The sequence below is a fragment of the Diabrotica undecimpunctata genome, chromosome 8, assembly GCF_040954645.1.
Source record: "Diabrotica undecimpunctata isolate CICGRU chromosome 8, icDiaUnde3, whole genome shotgun sequence".
NCBI classification, from domain to species: domain Eukaryota; kingdom Metazoa; phylum Arthropoda; class Insecta; order Coleoptera; family Chrysomelidae; genus Diabrotica; species Diabrotica undecimpunctata.
The window spans coordinates 104589084-104610581 of NC_092810.1; the positions used below are offsets into that span (position 1 = coordinate 104589084).

Genomic DNA, 21498 nt, shown 5'->3' on the forward strand with positions numbered 1-21498 from the left:
GGCTAAAACAACGTATCACACAGCATAAAAGTGATGGCCGCTTAGGAAAAAATTCTTGCGCAGTTGTTGAGCACTACAAAAACACCGGTCATCTGTTAGACTACAACAATGCTCGTATTTTGGCACAGACTGAAAATTACAAAAGTAGGTTATTTTTGGAGATGTACCACATTAACAAAAATAAACAAACTTTAAATTATAAAACAGACACGGGGCAATTAAGCAACATATATTGCAATATATTAAACAAAATTTAAAACTACACTCACCTTAATGATTAATCATACTAACTAGCCTTAATGATTAATTAAAGAAATACTATTCCTCTAATGTTTTCTTACATTGTTATTTTTTGCATTTTTAAATAATTTTTACTTGTTCCATCTTATTTATTGTTAACGAACGTGCTCAAAGATATTTTAAATTTTAACATGCATTTTATTAAATGTACAGTTTCATCAACAATGTTATTTTAATATTCAATTTTATTTATGTGTATAATCTTTTAATTTCTGTAAGTATTGTAAATTTAAGTGTACGTCAGTGTTTTTGAAATGTTTGTTTTTTACAGTTACTCCCGATGAAGCTATTAAATAAATGGCGAAATATTGAGCTTTAGAAAAAACAAAGATTTTTATGTAATATAGACCACATACCCGATATTTCCAACATATTTATAAATTGTTTTTTGGTCGAAATAATCACCTTAAATATATATATATATATATATATATATATATATATATATATATATATATATATATATATATATATATATATATATATCCCTAATTTGCGATAATTTTTTCTCAAGCAACCTTATTATATCACCATCTTAAAAAAAATTAGTTTTAATATGGTATAAAAAATATTCATATATGTCATGAGCAGTGTATTTTATTTAAAAAATAAATGAACGAAATATTGTTAAAAAATTAATTACCATTTTGTAGTTTGATCTTAGACTATTATAGCTTGAGGTCAGTTGGTAAAAGATTATTTTTAGCATTTTCATCTGACATAAGACATTTTTTTTTTTTGGAAGCCGTCTATTATAAACCGGTGGTACTGCAGCCAATCGGCTTATTGTACATCTTCCATTCTTTCATAATACCCATTCCACGATTCTGAAACCCTGTACCAGCTTATACAGATCTAGTCGATGAGTACCATATATTTTTGGAGTCCCTTGTTTGTATCCAAACAGTGTTTGCCGCTTGCGATCTAATATCTCGCTGTCATGCAAAATATGGTTGACTATTTCAGATTTTCTGCTACACAGTTTGAAGCTTAAGTCTCCATGAAACAGTCCCATTGTATGCAGGTGTCCCTTGACTGGCGCATGCCCAGTAAAGAGACCGGTTTTGGCTCTGAGCTAATTCCTGCTTGTTATCAGAAGTACTGTTTGACCATGACCGCCCTCTGTGTTTGACCGGGTACATCTTCCCCGTAAGAGTCATGTTGCCTTCGGATCCAGGGTTTTTTCCGATTGCGGACGATGCTTTTTGACACTCTTACGGCCAGCTCTGGATCGCAGTATTTAGTAACTCATACTCTTCTACTAAGTGCATTATCTCTTTCTTTGGCAAATGTTCCTCGTTGACCTGGAACCCATATCAGTATACGACTTGGAAAGGTACTTTAGGGCTATATCTGGGTACCATATGGTCAAAAACCATCATCCATTTGATATCCGAAATTTTATTTATAGCATATAGCCCCTATGATTCTGAGGCAAGCAAGTCTTTGCATGTTTCTTAGTTTGAGAATGGAATTTTTTTCTTCGCCTTTGGCCACCTACCACTAATTGTTGGTTTTGCCAGTGCCGTAAGTCTAATATAATGTAAAATCCACAAGGAAAATAATTCCTGTAGCTGGCTGTATACCACGTATAACAAAAGAGGTTAGTCTTTGTATGTGGGTATATTTTATTTTATAAAAACCCTTAAAAGGGCAACATTACAAGCACGAACGTTTTCGGAACAACTGTTCCATCATCAGGTTAAAATACAGGTTACCATGCCTGAGCCACCAAAATATTTGGGTAAAAACCCTTTAAAATGAAAAATGTTACCAAAGATTGTATAGTACATCCACTAATAATTTTCCAACATAAACATGTCTTATTCTGGTATCAAAGAGACCGCCTTTCAAATCAAGGTTGTCAGACATATTTCCTAAAATTCCTAAGGTTATATTTAAAAAATATTCTCTATTCTCTATTCGTTATTATTCAATTGCTAGTCAACGAACGACACTCTTAAAAAATAATATGAACTTATTCTCAAAAATATATATATAAATTAATTAACTAGGTACTAATATTTACATGGACTCTTCACTAATGAATTAAAGCAACCGTGAACTTTGTATATATTACTTATATTCTAAGTAATTTTCGAATATTGGCAACATTGTAGTCTGGAGAGAATTTGAACGTTCGACGTTGCCCTGTTGGTGAATTTAGCGGTAATACTTTTATAGATATAATGATCGACTTTTAAGAAATCAGACAACTTTTAAGAATCCAAGTTCTCAAAAACGGTTTCAAGAATTGTATTATTTTTTTCCAAATTTCATTGATTTTATACCTTACCTGGAAACATGAAAAATTGCAGATATATTAATAATGGTATTAAGGTTATATTCACTAATTTTAAACTCATGCATTATGGCAACAGCGCGAAGCGCAAAGCCATAAATTCTAATGAACACCTGTTGTCTGGCTATGCGATACACTAAAATATTTCCTATTGCAGAGGCGGAGGCTTATAAGGTATAGGTAATATAAGTTATAACTAATATTATATTTTTCTAGGATGGCATTTTTTAAGATGCATCAACTTCTGTGTTATCAATAAATAATGACAATTATGTTAATGACAGCTCTGAATTAAAAAATAAAGATTTGCACGTACAATCCCAAAGAATAGTTTTAAATATGTATGAGTGTTTGAAAAAAGAAAATATTGGGATGGCTGATAATGCAATTGTTTCGAGAATTCATATATTAAAAAAATCTGGAATAAGACGATATATACAATTATTAAATTAGGCACAGTTACAGATCATTCCTTAAAACGAAAGCGACCAAATAAAAAATTGGGTAGGATTGACACTGCTGCAAAAGACGTTATTCAGCGAACAGTTTACAATTTTACAGGCACACTGACGATTCTTTTCAGTCCTTCTAATTAATTTCTTTACAGCTATCGCGATGCATCTTGAACAGTAGTATTCATTATTATACAGTGTGTCGCATTTAAGATGAAGACAACTCTATATATCAGCTACTAAAATACATACAGATTTGACATTTTGCACAGTCATACATGTTGTTAGTGCACATTTTTTTAAGATAGTCATCTGAAATTTAAATTTTAAACGCGGCTTACTGCGAATCCACAAACAGGGTAAATTTTCGATATTTTGCTTCGCGTTAGAGAAATCGGAAAAACTTATTTGGAAAAGTTGTTCCACTTATTGTAAACGCACATACCAAATTTCATGACAAAATTCGCAATTTTAGTTTTTCAGTATTATTTGTAATCTCGATCCTAAATCTACAATTGGCTGTCTAAAGATGCATCTCGGGACAGCCAACTGTCCGTTTTAGAATCCTGACTACAATTGAAGAGCTTATTTCCAAAGTGTCTTACATCCATATAATGAAATCCATGAAATTACAGATTTTCATACAAATTTAACATACAAATTATACAATTTTACAATTTTCATATGCACTTTTAAATGGTAAATAAGAAGTTGTTTTGGTACATATAACTTTATTCTAGACTTGAAGAAATCTATAAAGTTTAAAAAAAGAAAATTTAAAAAATCGAAATTTTGGATTTAAGACACTGGAAATAAGCTCTTCAATTAATGAAAAAAGTAAAAGTGCGAATTTTGACATAAAACTTTGTTATGTGGGGTTAAAATAATATTTGGAACATCTTTTCCAAATAACTTTTTCAGATATCTCTAACTCGAAGCAAAATATTGAAGATTCACCCTGTTTGTGCATTAACAGTAGGCCGTGTTTAAAAATTAAATTTCAGTTGACTATCTTAATTGCTGGATAGACAATGTTTTAAAATTTTCTGACAGAATGAGCCATTATTTACAGATAATTGTAAAAAAATATTATGGTTTATGTAAAAACTAAATAATAAGTCCAATATTCTTATAAATCACTAAAATTAACAAGCTTTAATTTGAAAGAATTAATTTGTTATTTATTCGGTGTTGTGAGCCCGCTCCCATTTGAAAAAAAAAAACTGATTCTGTCCTTTGAAGAGTCCTATTCAAAAATGCCCCGTTTAAACAAATCGAAGGTTGAAGGGTGCCGGACATTTTTGCCGGAAACAATTCAAATTCAAAAGATCACCTTTTTCTGCTACGGAAAATATTGCTCCGATTTCTCACCAAAATCAATGTTGATACTTTAGTTTAGATACTCTTGAATCTCAAAAATACTCATTTACATATTTTTCAAGCCTCGAAAATGCATATTAGGTATCGCATTTTTCGGATTTTAAATCGCTTATATCTCCAAAACTATTAACTTTTGAGAAAAATGACATAGATCTTATTTAGAGTCACCCAAAAACCTAAAAAATATTTTTTGGAGCACAAAAGGTGATATTTTGAATTTGTTTAAAAAATTGTTTAAACAATTTCTGCCCAAAAATTGAGAAATTTTCCTGAATATAATTATGTAAAAATTAATAAAAATTATATGATTTTTCTTGAAATATGCGTTTGATAACTGATCCCTTTTCTTAATTTCCACGCCAATGGTCGGCATCGACATCAAAGAACCTCAAAAGCCGACGCTTGGCAAATTGACAATGGAAAAAGTATACATGATGTTGATAATATTATATGATGTTTAATATTTTAATTAGATTTTACTTCAGGTAACATACACCCATGCTTAAGTGAGTTCGAGTGAACTGGAACTCACTTAAGCATGAGTGTATCCGTGATCACTGGAACTCACTTAAGCATGGGTGTATGTTACCTGAAGTAAAATCTAATTAAAATATTAAACATCATATAATATTATCAACATCATGTACAATCTTTGGTAACATTTTTCATTTTAAATGGTTTTTACCCAAATATTTTGGTGGCTCAGGCATGGTAACCTGTATTTTAACCTGATGATGGAACAGTTGTTCCGAAAACGTTCGTGCTTGTAATGTTGCCCTTTTAAGGGTTTTTATAAAATAAAATATACCCACATACAAAGACTAACCTCTTTTTTTAATATAATGTATCATATCTGGTTTTAAACTACGCATTTTCCCATGAGTGCGTCTAGTATGATGCCTGTCTTTGCTCAGTGTAGCTATCAGCTTATCCATGTCCAGATTCCACAAGAGAGGAGATAGAACTCCCCTGTGGATAGCCTCTGGCAACCTGTTCTGACACTGATCCCACAGCAACGTTGCGTATATCACACAGATCCTCAGCGTGCAGTCTATGCATCTGCAGCTTGTTTGATTGTGTCCTAATTCACCACATCTTGGTATCCAGTCCTGTTTACTGCTACTTTCCCATTAAAATTCCTTACTATCTCCCGACAGTTGTCTTCGAATTCTGACATGACATTCTCTTGAAAATGTTCGGCGGTCATGACTAAATCCAATGTATGCCTTATCGCCCCTTTAACCTTGCCTAAACAATATTCCAGGTCTGCTTGATATCCTTTCCCAATTTCCTTGATGATTCTTTTCAGAGCCTTCATTCAGTGCGGCATTAATTATACCGTCATATAATGTTTCGAACATTATTTCATGTAATTATTGACGAATCTGACAGGTGCCAGGATGCCAGGTGAAAAGCTTATGGCATTAAACTAGTTATTTTATTGCAATGTGGATTAAATAGTAAACAATATTGTTTATTTTATGGAAACATTTGAAAATGACAATAAAACGATCCATTTATTATTGCATAATAATCACACGACATAATAAAATGCTTCCATTGACGAATTTCTCCTTCAGAGATTTACCGACGGTTAAGATGAAGATAATTCTGGAATCAGCGTACATCCCGTATGATGATCCCGAACAACCACCATCAAGAGAGTTGGGACAGCTATTGAGAGATTGCACAAAAAATGGACTGTAATTGATTATTGGCTGTAATGCGAATGTGTACAATCTGACTTGGGGTAGTACAAACACCAATGAAAGAGGTGAGCCATTACTGGAGTTTATTATGATTTAGACATACTAAATGTAAGAAATAAACCAACTTTCGTAACTTTTTTTTCAGCACATTTTCCCATTTAACCCTCTGACTTAAGCTTAAATTAAGTCCCATCCCAACATGCCTATTTAAAATTAATTTTCTAAAACGTTTTAAATGTCCCACGTTAGTTTCTAATTTTCTTAAAACCGCAGTCAATAAATTATTTTGCTGTCTACTACGAATTGCCGTATTACATGCCCTAATATGTTTCCTCAAACGTTGTAACCATAATTTCACATCTCGAATTGTAAAGTTGTCAAATAAAATTTTTCGTAATTTTTTAATGGCCATTACAACACAGTCTGATTGTTTGATGATATTTTCGATGTTATTCAAAGACATTTTAAAAAAGTCACTTTACGACAAACAAATTACAATATTAAAAAAAAATCGCTCGCCCTCTTCTTTTTGTCTCTCGCCTTCTATTCTTTTAATTTTCAGTTATTACAAAAGATGCTAGTGAATGCGTCTTTCCTGCGTCCACTTGACCTTTGTACCCCTATATTTTCTGCTACTGAACTGGTCTAAATGCGGTTTGTATGCATCGGTTACCCTCTGAGGAAGAAACACAGCTTTGTCTACGAGTCGTTTCAACGTATGTACCTACTTTGTATTAACGACTTTTCCATATAAAATTTGAATGGGGATGTTTTCCGGTAGATCCTTAATATTGATTGTTGGTGACTTTAAAAATTTTGTCTCTACCATCAAAATTTTTGAAAAAATATGAATAATTCAAAAAAAACTAATTCGTAATCTCAATAAACCAATTTTCATAAATATCATGTAAGTAGATTCTGATATATAGATAGTGTAAGCTCGTTGTGAAACACACTGTATAGAAAAGCACAAGCATATGAAAACACTCCCAGAATTTCCCACTACCACAGGCGTCCAATAAGGAGACGCAATATCCCCAAAGCTCTTTACTGTAACCCTAGAAAATATATTCAGCAAACTGAACTAAGAGCAACAACAAATGCCTAATATAACCTAATATTAAACAATTAAAAATTATCTCATGATAGATATCTTAACCCTTCAACGGCGAAATTTATTTTTTGCAAAAAAGGAAAGGAAAAATCATAAATATTGGTCAAAACACTTTATTAAACATATTGGTACAAGTATTTTTCTCAAAATATATGTAATTTTAAAAAAAAATAGTCGTTACGTTTTGGTAATGCTAGCCGGTTAGGGTATACAAAAAATTTTTGGACAAGAAAATTATCACTTTGTGAAACATTATATTGCACTCTAGACATAATCCTACATCACATTTGACACACATAGTACGAATACTTGAGCTACAACCTTCTCCAGCACATCGACGCCTCTTATTATTGGGGATGTTTATCAAAAAATGGTCTGTTCTGTCATATCTCAAGTTATCCGAAACCCTATTAAAAGATAAACTTGATTTAGCAGCCGCAGGTCTTCCAGCACCTTTTGAAGCCATGCCATATTTTATCAGATAGGCTTGAGCAATCTCTCGTCTGAATTCTAGTTGGGTAAGCTGTGTTTGATGTTTACACTTCTTGTATATACACCAAGCATTGACTATAGCAGCTTCTAGTAGCCAAGTAAAAATTGACCACCACCACTTCTTTCTACGAATTGAAATCCTGTATCTGGATATCTGCTGGTCCATGAAGTCAGTGCCTCCCATAAATCGATTATATTCAGAAATCAGATAAGGTTGTGGTACTTGAATAATTTTTTTTTCGGCTCGAGAGTAGCGTTTTACTTGAGTGACTGGATTGACGCCATGACATGTAGATGCTACTGTCACTACATTATTATCCATCCACTTGACTAATATTATTGCATCTTCTTTGTCGATGACAGATATCGTGTCTCCTCTTTTTTTCGATTTCGAAATAATACTTTTTTTAGGTAACTCACAACTTGTAGGAATTCTATTTTCCCTCATAGTTCCCGTACCATCATACCCTCTTTGTTTCAAGGAATATAACAAATTAAATCTTGTGAAGAGATTGTCGAAGTAAAATGTGAACGGGAGCTTTTTTATATCATCCGAAAATTCATCTATCATGCAAAGTAGAGGAGCAGCACATTTTCCAAAATTGCTTTCGTAACTAGTGTTTGACTTTGGGTTTTTTCCTTGATATATATCAAAGTTCACCAAATAACCAGAAGCAGAGTTTAGGCACCACATTTTATACCCAAATCTGATGGGCTTACCCCGAATAAACTGTTTACATGAATGCTTCCCAAAGTATTTGATCATAGCCTCATCGTAATTCAAGTTCTGTTCAGGTATCCAGTTGTCAATAAAGCGGCGTTTCAAAAGGCCCATCAGTGGGCGTAGCTTCCACATTTTGTCACCATGTACAGGCTGTGTGTTGTCGGCGCAGTGCAAATATTTTAAAATTTGGCGAAACCGATCTCTTCTCATAGATTCAGTGACTAAAATATTTTTCATATCTTGTTTGGAATCCCAGTAAAAGTCCCTTCCAGGTAACTCATTATATCCTGTAACAATCATAATCCCAATTACACATTTCATTTCTTCCGGTTCTTCTTCCGGTTTATTGCAGAAAAGTGCGTATTTTCTTGATTCGGTCACAAGTAGTTCAATTATTTCGCTATCAACAAACATCTCGAATATATCTAAATAGTCCATATCACTATATTTACTATAATCTGGTTTAGGAAAATACCTGCTCACACGTTCAAAGTCACCTTCAATCCAGGATATTTTTTCTGACCCAGGGCGGACGATATTTGACACTGGCTCCGATTCAGGTACATCGATAAAAGCTCTGACAGCACGAGGAGGGACGATTTCAGCTCCTGGTGTCAACTGTCGACCGCTTAAATTATCTAGAAATCCGCCACCATCTTCATCACCAGAATCCTCATCGGTAAGGACATTCGCATCAGGAGGCTCGATGAATATTTCATGAACGTCCAGGTCTTCTTCATAAATCATTTGCAATGCTTCTTCCAGCGTAAACCCACGCCTAAAAGTAACAAATGAATATACTAGACAATTATTAATGCATAAACAAGAGTCCTAGCTTTTCTGATCGCATATATACCACATACTCAACACGCAAGACATTTATACACGTACAATATTTTTTGTCTCCCTAAACCAGCTAGCGTTACCATACGGTAACGCCAATATTTCTGAGGTTACATTATAGAACTTGAAATACTTTCATAACAAAATTTGGTCTAGAACTGAAGAATAACTATCTATAAATACTCTTTTGTAAGTATTTTTCATAACAATTCAAAAAAGAAGTTTTAGTAATACTTACTCTAGACGGATGTCCATCTTTGGAAGCTCGTAACTGTTACCACAATTTTTAAAATTTGAATAAAACTGCCAAAAAGATTTTACGTTGACGTTGTACCCAACAATGTGTTCATTCATATACTAAAAGCGTGTTGACAAATAACCAACGCATTCCGATGGAACCAAAAGCTGTGTTGCCACTTCTAAAATGAGGTTGTCTACCGTTACGATATGGTAACGCTAGCCGTTTAAGGGTTAAAGACAACCAAATTATTAGAAAAACAAACAAATAAGTAATATATTATTATATATTATTATAATTATAAGCCACAATAATGCTTATTAATAGACTTCGGCAAATATGCAAATAAAAATGTAGAAAATATGCGCATAAATATGCACGTGTTTACCCGAAAATATGCAAATATTTTACAAAATATGCTTACAAATAAATAAAAAAAAATCGGTTGCCTGTAAAGTCGGTTTTACGGGCGAAGATTTTACGTGACAACGTCTTTTTCTCGGTAGAATATTTATTGATATGAATATTATTAAATTGCACAATAGGAACAAGGAATTGAATGAAAATAAGAATTGCACAAATTTTAACTATAGAAATATATTTTGTTTACTAAAACATTGTACATGTAAACTTAAACTTAACTAATTTCTATTTGAGTGATTTTGTTGAGGATAGGACGATGATAGGAGAAATATGAAATGAAAGGAAGTGTTTCTGCTGTAATGTGTCTTGCGAAAGTCAAGTCGATGGTCGTTCCTTTTAACGTAGTTGACTTAGAAACGTTTGATACGCAATCAAGATTATACGTACATTTCATGAAATTTAGAAACGAGTTGTCTGACTTTGCGTTTTTGTTAAAATCACCACACAGAAGAATCGGTATACTAGAATCAACTTGCACGAACGGTGGCACGTACTGGCTGTTGTGAACGTACGGACCGAGTCCTTGCCATAGTAGCATTCCAATGTCTTGCATACTAGCTCCTGGATGATTTATTTTATATTATATTATTGATCTTATTATTTTCTACAAAATTTATTTGAAATTTTTTTCGATATATCAATTAGTTGCGGAGATATCGATCATTGAAGTTATTGTTTGCTACCAGTATTTTATATATTTATTTTTTTCAGTTATAAAAAATTACTATTTCCAATTGTGTCTACCAAGTATGGTCACATGTATTTGCCTACATATTAAATAATAATAAGTACAGATAATGTTATGTGACGTTCACTTCTGATTATATATATTTTAATATTTTTAATTTTAAAGAATCAATTTGAAAATCAAAACACTTATTCAGATCGAAGGTTCAAATTTTTGCTAAATAAATTTGAAATTAATTAAAATTTGTAAATGTAAATGGTAAAGTTGAAAATTAAAACATTTACTAAAATTGGAATTTGAAATTCTTGCTAAACACAGTTAAATTCTAACTCCGCGCGTGGTGATTGGTCGGTTTAGTTGTTTGTTTGGTCGCCCTGTTTTGACAGGTTAGAAGTTATAATTTGTTATTTTAAATGTTTGACTAGAAATACGCGCTGTTTCTTCTCAATCGACTGAATTACGATTGATTGCAGAGTGATTTAAACTAATAATTTACTTAACACTATCAACATTTGTCAATAGTATGACATAACCTATAAACTCAGTTTCTCAACTTTTGTGTCAATCTAACAATTAATCAATCAATCATAGTTTACGATAATGAAATATTAGTGTACAATTATTTACCTTTATTGTTGTAGTTGTTGTAAATGACGAATCTAAGCACTCCACATTTTCACTACAGACACAGCTGACGATACTTTCAACGATTTTCAACTTTAGCGATTCAACGCGCCTAATTCTCTAGTGCCGCGCGCAGCGGACCGATCATGTTTGAGTGGGAGAGAGACGCAAGGCATTCGCCGGTTCGGCGGGCCTCTCTCTCGTTTGGCGACTCACTGTAACAGACGTGAGCGGGCGTTACACTTTTTCTTAAATGACTCCGAGCCACAACCTAATTTAAGACGTTGTCACGTCAAAAATCGTAAAATAGTAACAATTTTATTTAAAAAAAAAAGTGGACATAACTAAATATTTCCTACTATTCATTAAGATTTACATTTATTTTAAGTAACTACATCATTTTTAAGTATGAATAAACTTATTTAGAATTATGGTAACAATAAATGACCAAGTGGTGTTCAAAATTTTCTAACAAAAACTTGTGGCTTCTGTCTGAGTACATATATTTATATATGGAAAAACTTCGTTCAACATCAACTGATGTAACGGGAGCATTTTTCAAACTAACCAAAACATTTGGTTCTAAATTAATTGTTTCCGAAATATTTCCAGCTAGAACACTGACTACTTCAGAAAGAATATGGTAACCTTTATTTTTTTCCATAGTAGCTTCAAATTTTTTTAAAATATCTTTTCCAATATTACCTCTAACGTTCCGACAACATGACGCAAATTCTTTTATTAATGCTGTACTTTCGAACAATGACAGTTTTGGTGATTCTAACTGAGTAATTGTTTTTTGAACAAAACTAAAATTTGATTTTATAAATGAAAGTTCTTGTTGAAGCAAGTTACTCTGAAAAGTTTGTTTAGAATCCAAAAGAGATTGGGAACTTTCATCTGTTAACGTATCAATTATGTTCTTTATTTTAACAAAATGATCTGCATAAAAATTAGCTGCTTCTAACCATGTTCCCCATCGCGTTAAAATAGGTTGTGGTGGAAGAGGAATGTTAGGTAGCATTTCTTTATAAAGTTGAATTCTTATAGGAGATTTAAGAAATACTTTTTTGACACTGGATATCATGGTATTTACAAGAGGAAACTTTTTTCGTATTTCCTCTGCAACTCTGTTTAATCCATGCGCTACACAAGTAACATGTATTAAATCTGGGAAAAATATTTTTAAATTTTGTCCTGCTTTCACCATATAAGGAGCAGCATCCGATAAAATAAGCAGTAATTTATTAGAAGGAATAGTTGTCGGAAGAAAAAAAGTTGCTAATGTTTCTTGTATAAAACGCGAAATTGTTAAAGCATTTGTTTTCTCAAGTTGCTGGCATGAAATAAGATGAGATTTTGGTAAGGTATCTTCTTTAAGAACACCAATCAATAAATGAGCAATATACTTTCCTGAGGAATCAGTGGTTTCGTCTACAGATATGTAAAAATAATTATCTGCAATTTCTTCCTTAATATTAATTAACACCGACGAGTATAGCCCGTTCACATTATTTCTTCTTAGAGACCGATCACTTGGAACATTAAGTTTGCAATATTTTTTTAGAAACGAACTAAAATTTACATTTGCTAATTTTGAAAGCGGTATGTTTGCAGACACTAATGCGCGACACAAGTCTTCATTAAAAGTTTCTTGCTCATCTAATTTTTTTGAAGTAGATTGGAAACATTTAGCCATTGAAGTTTGATGTTTTCCTCCTATTTTTCCTTTTTTTGCAATGTGTGAAGCAGTTCTCACATGTTGGTCTATCTGAAATTTCTTCTCACAGGCTATCTATAAATAAAAATAAAAACCTTTATTTTAACCCAACCTTTAAAATATAAAAATATACAAGGTGTTTTTGGTTAATCAAATAACTGGTTTGGAAAAAAAACACTCGCTAAGTGTTTTAAATGCAGTATTAATCCACAAATTAGTTTTTGTTACTAACCATTAGTACATCATAACATCATATAACTTATTTTAAAATTCAACAAAATTTTTTTTGTTGTTAATTCAATTACAATAAAAATAATTGTGTTTTAGAATAGCTGACTTCATAAAAAAAGTAAAGGTGAAAAATTTTTCTAAATACACACCATTGTATTGTACCATGGACAATTTTTTCTCACTAAAGGAAGCTATTTTTCATTTAAAAACAACCTACGAGTACTAAATTTCAAGTAAATACGTTTATTGGTTTTAAAGTTATTGTTGTTATTAACTAAAAGAATTTAATTTTTTTTAATTTTAACACCCTGTATCTCGAAAAGTAAATAAGTTTGACCCCTCATTAACTATATCGTTTTGTTCAATTTTTCGCGAAGTATCTACAGTCAAACGTTGTAAGTGTCATTTGGAAACACCCTGTATGTATGAAATATTAGATATTTAATAGAAAATATTAGATACTTACAATTTTGCCACAGACTGAACAGTAGATTTTTCCCATATTCATAGACAGCTCTTTATAAGGTTTAATCCAGGTTGAAGCACTGGTTGTTTTAGGCATTATAAAATCACAATCTTCCTTTTTGTTACGCACAACGAGTGTTTACGCTTTGAATATCAAAACAAAAATGATTTACAAATCTGAGCATCAAATTAGAAATGTTTAGGTACCTAATTCAATAAACTGGGAGATTTTGGAAAATCCCTAAATTAGGAACAAAACTATTAGCCGTTTACCTGCTGTTAAGATACAATAAATTGTAGATAGATTTGGGGATTAGATCATAAAATGCAAATGAGCGAACCCTTAGCGATTATCCAATAACTGAATGCCTCAGTGACCGAGACTTTCTAAGAATGTTGAGGGCTACTTAAATTGATCTTCTTTGAAATTTTAAATGTTTTGTACCTGTAGAGATTACGTACTTAGATCATTTCTTGATTAAAATGACTACAAAATTTTATACAAGAATTGAAATAAATTGGTATGTTTAAAAATTTTCAAATACAGTATAAAAATCTGAACTTTTATGCACTTTATGCAAACTTTTATACAAATATGCCAAAATATGAAATATTTGCATAAAATATGCACAATATGCAAAATATGCAATATGCATATTTGCCGAAGTCTACTTATTAATATCTTGTAGTAAGTTTTGATAGCAGCTTTCCTTTTATCCTGTTCTGTTTCTGGGATTTACCTTGAAACTTCAATAAGTGTGTCATTATTTAAATTACTAGCCAGTGAAAGCAGTAATCTATACTTAAATGGTGTTTGATGTTTTTATTTAACATGGTAACAATGTTAGTAAATACCTAAATATCGATGGCAAAACATCGACCATTGAGTGTTCAACATCGATGTTTTTCAATCATCAATGTATATTGCATATCCCTACTGCAGAACTGCAAAAATAAAAATGATCTTGGCAAAAACAAAAACCACCTACAATGAGCTAGTGATGTCCAAGATGTAATAATTAACAATACTGCACTTAAAAAAGTAGATGTATACCTGGGACAATTAATACACAAATCTGGTTCCTTACTCCCAGAAATCAATATAAGAATGTAATTGGCTGAGCATCTTTTGGTAAAAATACTCTAATATTTAAATAAAGAAGAAAAGAGCATTCAATCAATGTATACTTTCAATTATGACATACAGCTGACACACTCAAAGGTCAATGGAGACAATGCATGCACAAAAAAGACAGATCACAAAAGAATAGAATGGATCAGACAGAAAATCTAGTTCACTGAGTATAATGAACTATTTGTATGAGAAAATAATATTGATATTGCTTCCACTATTTTCCTTACAAACATATTTTGTTGCCTTTTAAACCTTCCTTGGACTTGTTGGACAATTTTGTTGCTCAACAAATATTTCAATCTCAGTAGGCTTTACTGTGGATTAGCATTAAATTTAAATAATATATGTTATAATAATTCAATAAATTATTATGTTTACAAATATAACATGTTTTTGTCAATATTGGGATGATACTGTAGTTATACTGCACTTTTGGTACTATACACTTACTTATTCAAAAAATAACAAAGATAAGAACATTCTAAAAGTATCATGTCACATTTTATTTAGAGGCAGAGGGCTTAAAATAAAATGGGCGCTCTGTGAGCTTTGCTAACATTACAGCACCATCTGTAGACAGTGCCTTGCACCATATATTGTAAACCAAATTGAGTTTTGTTTTTTTCAATTTTGTTTAGTTATATGCAGTAAATAAATGAGTATAATAAGTAAATATGATTATGGAGCACAAAGAACATTCTTGGGTTTAATGATGTATTTAAAAATCAATTTAACATATCCTTTAAATTACCTGGTACAGACACTTGTGATTTATTATTGCTAGGCTCAAAGATGTACTAAATCCAGAGCAAAAAAATAATAAGATAATCCAACATATCAGCTTTAAAAACAGCATCAGCTTTTATAAGAGGAAATCATGGACTTTTAACTTTACAATTTATGATTCCTTCGACTCTTCGGTATATTGCATGATGTGGGATGAAAGTAAAGCAGCTCGTGGTGGAAAAGAAAATGTCTTTTTTATTTTAACAGTATCCCTGTGGTAAATGTAAGACATGTGGAAAAATATTAAGTTTCACACTTTATACTGTAATGTTTTTCATGAAGGTGAAGTAAAATAAACATTGCAGAATGCATTTTATGTATTCCCATTTTTAGTAAGCATCTAGTAACCATGATTAAAATCCAAGAGATCTTGAAGAGGTAAACAGCACTACTTATGTCTACATTGTATTTTATGAAAATTGGGGAAAACATTGAAATATAGGTAGGTGTGTGCTTACCTTCTTTGGTTTTTTGTTTTTCTTTAAAACAGATAAGTATCTTTCCATCTTGTTCTACTTCAGTCTTTACTGGAAATTCCTTCAAAGCTAAACAATCAGAAGTATAATCTATATTTTCTAAATTGGGTTCTACCTTAATTTCATATTTAAAGCTATCCAAAAGAGCTTCATCCAATCCATTATTCTCTATTTTTACTTCACACGTGTCCTCACTAATTTCTTGTTTTATTACTTCCATTTAGCTAAACTTGATTTTGATTTCATGGATGTAATTCAATAATAATTTGGAGCACAGAATACTCCATCCCAACCAGACCAGAAGCAAGCAAAAGCTTTGTGGGAATGGGAAAGTCGAAGTCGGAACCTTTGATCTTTGATTTGCTTTGATGTTGGGAGGACAGAAATTTCGGAGTGACAGTGACAGTTAAACTCATAGATAAATAATATCCATCGAGTTAGAATCTTCTAACTCGATGATAATATCAAAGAATATAGACGCTTATTAGTCTATAATATATATAGTTAATAAGCGTCTATATTCTTTGATCTTTGATAAAGAAAGTTAAATTCTTTTTTATAGTATGGTTAAACTACTTAGTACACGAAGAAAAGTAATAAGGAAGTCGTTTAAAACTGTAGTCAAATTATAGTTACACTGAGAAACGAAGTAATCATTTTTTAAAGTAGAATCTGTTTTGTATGAATTGTATTTTTTCTGTAAAATTTAATATAACTTATAGGTATATCAATTATGTACTGATAATTAATTAAAAAGGTAGTAGTCTCCCGTTATTAATTAAAAAGGTCCTAAGTTAAAAATATCGTTTTTTTTAACAAACAAATTAACTTACTAAAAGTATTTTAGTAGGTAAGTACGTTAAAGGACAGATAAAAAGCGATTGAATTTGAGAGTTAATTTCAAAATGGAGATGAAAAGCAGTCGATTTCTATATAATACTTTTTATCGTTTTTTTAAGGTTAATAAGCTCAAAATCTATATTTTTGACTCAAGACGTTTTGACGTGACAACGTCTTAAATTAGGTTGTGGCTCGGAGTCACTCATGAAAAAGTGTAACGCCCGCTCACGTCTGTTACGATGAGTCACCGAACGAGAGAGAGGCCCGCCGGACCGGCGAATGCCTTGCGTCTCTCTCCCACTCAAACATGATCGGTCCGCTGGTGCGATGCTATTTCTCCTATCATCGTCCTATCCTCAACAAAATCACTCAAATAGAAATTAGTTAAGTTTAAGTTTACATGTACAATGTTTTAGTAAACAAAATATATTTCTATAGTTAAAATTTGTGCAATTCTTATTTTCATTCAATTCCTTGTTCCTATTGTGCAATTTAATAATATTCATATCAATAAATATTCTACCGAGAAAAAGACGTTGTCACGTAAAATCTTCGCCCGTAAAACCGACTTTACAGGCAACCGATTTTTTACTTATCAATACAGAATTATACTTTTGAAATTTCTATTAACTATGTTTTAAGTTGCTGACTTTTTTTGTTTCCTTTTGAGAAATTTCTTGAATGTGAATATCTATTAACCTCCAACACCACGATATTTTCGCTGCGCGTAGAAACTCTGCAGCTGCGACTAGAATGACTGTATACCCCTTCGATTTCTTTCTGTACATCTGGAGTCTCTGAAACTTCTGGTTATACTGTACTAAATTCAATTCGCCAGGATATATCAAATTTATGGTACGAAAGGGTAAAAAGTTGTAATAACACACAATAATAATAGAAATTTATTGTAATTAATACTAATAATGGTTATTTAGGAAGCTTCCATTATAATATTGATTTATAAGAAATAAGCATACTGAATACTAAATAAACATGAAAAATCACTGAAGCAGAGCTACCATAAAAGTACCACCCCTTGTGCGTGAGACTTAGAAAATATTTATACAAACAAACAATAAATATATAATTTAAATTCAAGAAATGTTGTAGTTGATAAACAAAGTCTATTTAGATATTTTTTATTTATCACTATTATCAATTAATATTAATATCTATATACACATGATACTATGACTAACATAATCTTAATCATAGTATTATGTGTATACATAGAACTTGCAACAGTGTTACTTAAAATTTGAGATGCTAGTTTTACTCGCATTTTTTCAAAAGATGTAGGATATATATGGGAGTGTGTTAGTTTTGGTGCACACTTATAAAACTGCTTTTTATCTTCTTGATAAAAAGTTTCTATAAATGACCAAGATGTTTTTTTGTCATCAAAATAAAAAACATTATTAATTAAGTTATTTCTAGTGGCTTTAATTAAATGACATACATCAAATATATAAACAATTTTTTGTCCATTGACATCAAATTCTTAGTTAATTGTAGAAATCCCCAGTAATTTACTCAATGTTAGAAAATTCGATCCCATATCAGTAACAAGACAATTCACATATAAACTTGATTGAAATAGTTTAGAAATACATTCTTTTATAATAGGAAGAAGGTGATTTGCTTCAAAGGTAGTGTTTACAAAGAAATATGCTAGTTGTTGTTTCCAATTTGAATATAAGCTTCGAACCATTATCACAAGTACATTTTAGGCAATTATTGATTTCTTTTACCCATTTCCTATATCATATAGACCAACAATCTCATCAAGACCTGTGTCAAAAAATAAATTACTTTTAATAGACATTTCATCAATACAAATACTACAGTACTTGTCCTGATCTAACATTGTGTTCACTTTTAACTTTAGGGCATCAAATATTTGGTCATTATTCAAACCAGGTTTACAGATCAAATTTTCAGTAATTTTTTGAAGACTTCGTTTTGAGGGCAAACACAATATTCTTTCCATAAAAGCATAGGCTCTTGGGCCCAATAATATAGTGTTAATGCAAATAGTTTATATTCATCAGAATACCTTCTACTTTTTGGAGGTTTAGTTTTTAAAATTGCTTGAGCTTTCACTATTTGTGCTAGGGGTTTGTTTAATAATTTGTCACACATTTGAAAAAATTTACTTAAATAAGATTTATCATCTTCCTACTTTTTGGAGGAGGTACATGCTTTTTTTACATTTGCATGTAAAGTTTTTATTTTCAACCTCATTTTGCTTTTTCTTGGTGTACCACCAGATAACTTTGAGAGAGTTTGTGTGGCAGCTGATTGTGCATATGGGGTGAAGCATTGTGGAGTATGGGGCCTATGTGAAGTAGACACTTCCTGAATATCAACATCAACATCTGAAATATAAAAATATATTTAATGACCAAGTAATATACAAACATTCAAAGTAGATATGTTAATGCTTATTAGTGATTAGTTGAATGCATAATAGAGTTGTAGGAGCAATAAATAAAATTACCAGTTACCAGAAACTCTTCCATCAAAGTATCAGGTATAGTACTATGTTTGTCATCAGTTGGATTATTAATGGCAACTGGCTGCACATTATCTATTTCAGTTGTACCTAAAACCACAACATAAATATTACTCAGTATGTAACCATGTTCTTAACAAGGCTGATAAAAGATCATTAAATTTCACAATTCCAGATCCTGTTTATATTATGAAAAACAACAAACAACTTATATAAGTAGATACTGATTTTTATATGACTTTTATAATAAAGCACTATAATTGTGAATAAATAAAAAGTATCTACCTTCCAGCCTTATGACTTTCTTTAATGGTTCGTCTGTGTGTTTTGAATATTGGATGTGCGAGAAAATTATAGGATGTGCTTGTCCAAATAAGGTCTTCCTTTTGTTTCCTTTGGACATGTACACCGGTTCAAAATGTTTCTCGCACATATCCTAAAAGTCAGCCTCCGGATAGCTAGTCATCGTACCATCAATCAAAAAAAAAATCAGCGGAAAGGGGAAGAAGGTCATTAGGGTTAGACGACATAGGAGAACATTTCACTTCTTGAAATTCTACACAACCAAAATATAAGTTTTGATAGAGTTTCCGCCTTCATTGTCCACGTTTCTACTCCGTACAGAAGCACTGAGTACACATTACATTTAAGGAGCCTTATTTTTGTTTCTAGGGTGAGGTCATGGCTCTTGAACAAAGAACTCAAGAATGCACTTTTTGCCTTTCCGATGCGACATTTAACCTCTTGGGTATTGTCCCACGACTCATTAATTATAGTTCCCAAGTAGTTTTATGGATGATACTCAGTTTGGGTTCCGCAAGGGACTGGGAACGAGAGAGGCATTGTTTGCTTTTAATGTCCTCTCTCAAAGATGCTTAGATATGAACCTAGATATTTATTCCTGTTTCATCGACTTCGAGAAGGCATTCGACAGGGTCCTACATGAAAAACTAATAAAAGTACTGAGAAACAAAGATATAGACAGACGAGACTTACGAATCATTATCAATCTGTATTGGAATCAAAAGCCAATATAAAGATAGAAGAACAAAAGTCCGAAAATATAGATATAAAGAGAGGAGTAAGACAGGGCTGTGTTCTGTCACCATTACTGTTTAACGTGTACAGTGAAGCCATATTCCAGGAAGCAATAGCGGATCTGGGTGATGGAATCTCTGTAAACGGAAGAATAGTAAATAACATAAGATTCGCTGATGACACCGTTATAATGGCAGACACCCTGGAATCGCTACAAGAATTGGTAAATAGAATTAACGATTATTGCATTAGATACGGACTAAAAATAAAAAAGAGAAAAACTAAATTTATGATTGACTCAAAAACGCAACATGGAAATGAAAGATTAATGATAGAGGAAACCCAAATAGAAAAAGTAGAGACATATAAATATCTGGGAACCTGGGTTGATGACAAAAATGACCAAAGCAGAGAAATCAAAGTCCGAATTGAAACGGCAAGGCAAGCATTTGTGAAAATGAAGACAATGCTTACCAACAGAGACCTTCAGTTGCATCTCAGATTGAGGGCTCTAAGATGTTACATATTTTCTATCTTACTATACGGAATGGAAGCTTGGACATTGAAGAAACAACACATAAGAAAAATAGAAGCGTTCGAAATGTGGTGTTACAGAAGAATATTTAAAATTCAGTGGGTTCAAAGGATTACCAATGCTCAGATACTAGGACGTCTAAATAATTAGTTAGAAATTATGAACAGCATAAAAAGAAGAAAACTAGAATATTTGGGTCACATAACCAGAGGAGAAAAATATGACCTGCTGAGAATTATTATGCAAGGATCCAAGGAAGAAGAAGCATAGGAAGAAGACGCATCTCCTGGCTGAAGAACCTTAGAGAATGGTTTAACTGTAGTTCACTACAACTTTTCAGACTGACCAACAAAGTGACCATAGCTGTTATGATATCCAACCTCCGATAGGAGATGGAACTTTAAGAAGAAGTAGTTTTATTGTGAGACACGTTCAATTCTCATTTGGTTCACATACAGATTTGCTTCA

At 31.9% G+C, this 21498-nt stretch overlaps 1 protein-coding gene across 3 annotated transcripts in view; it reads right to left on the reverse strand.

Annotated features, from left to right (window-relative positions):
- LOC140447807 (uncharacterized) overlaps positions 1-16569 on the reverse strand; it is a 44606-nt gene extending 28037 nt beyond the window's left edge. For 2 of the 3 annotated variants that reach the window (XM_072540676.1, XM_072540675.1), the window contains exon 1: positions 16085-16550. In XM_072540676.1, the coding sequence (XP_072396777.1) occupies positions 16085-16322 (238 nt within the window). In that variant the 5' untranslated portion in view covers positions 16323-16550. Of the gene's footprint in view, positions 1-15591 lie in introns of all 3 variants that reach the window. The other variant, XR_011951637.1, reaches the window with a different exon arrangement.
- Between the last annotated feature and the right edge of the window lie 4929 nt (positions 16570-21498).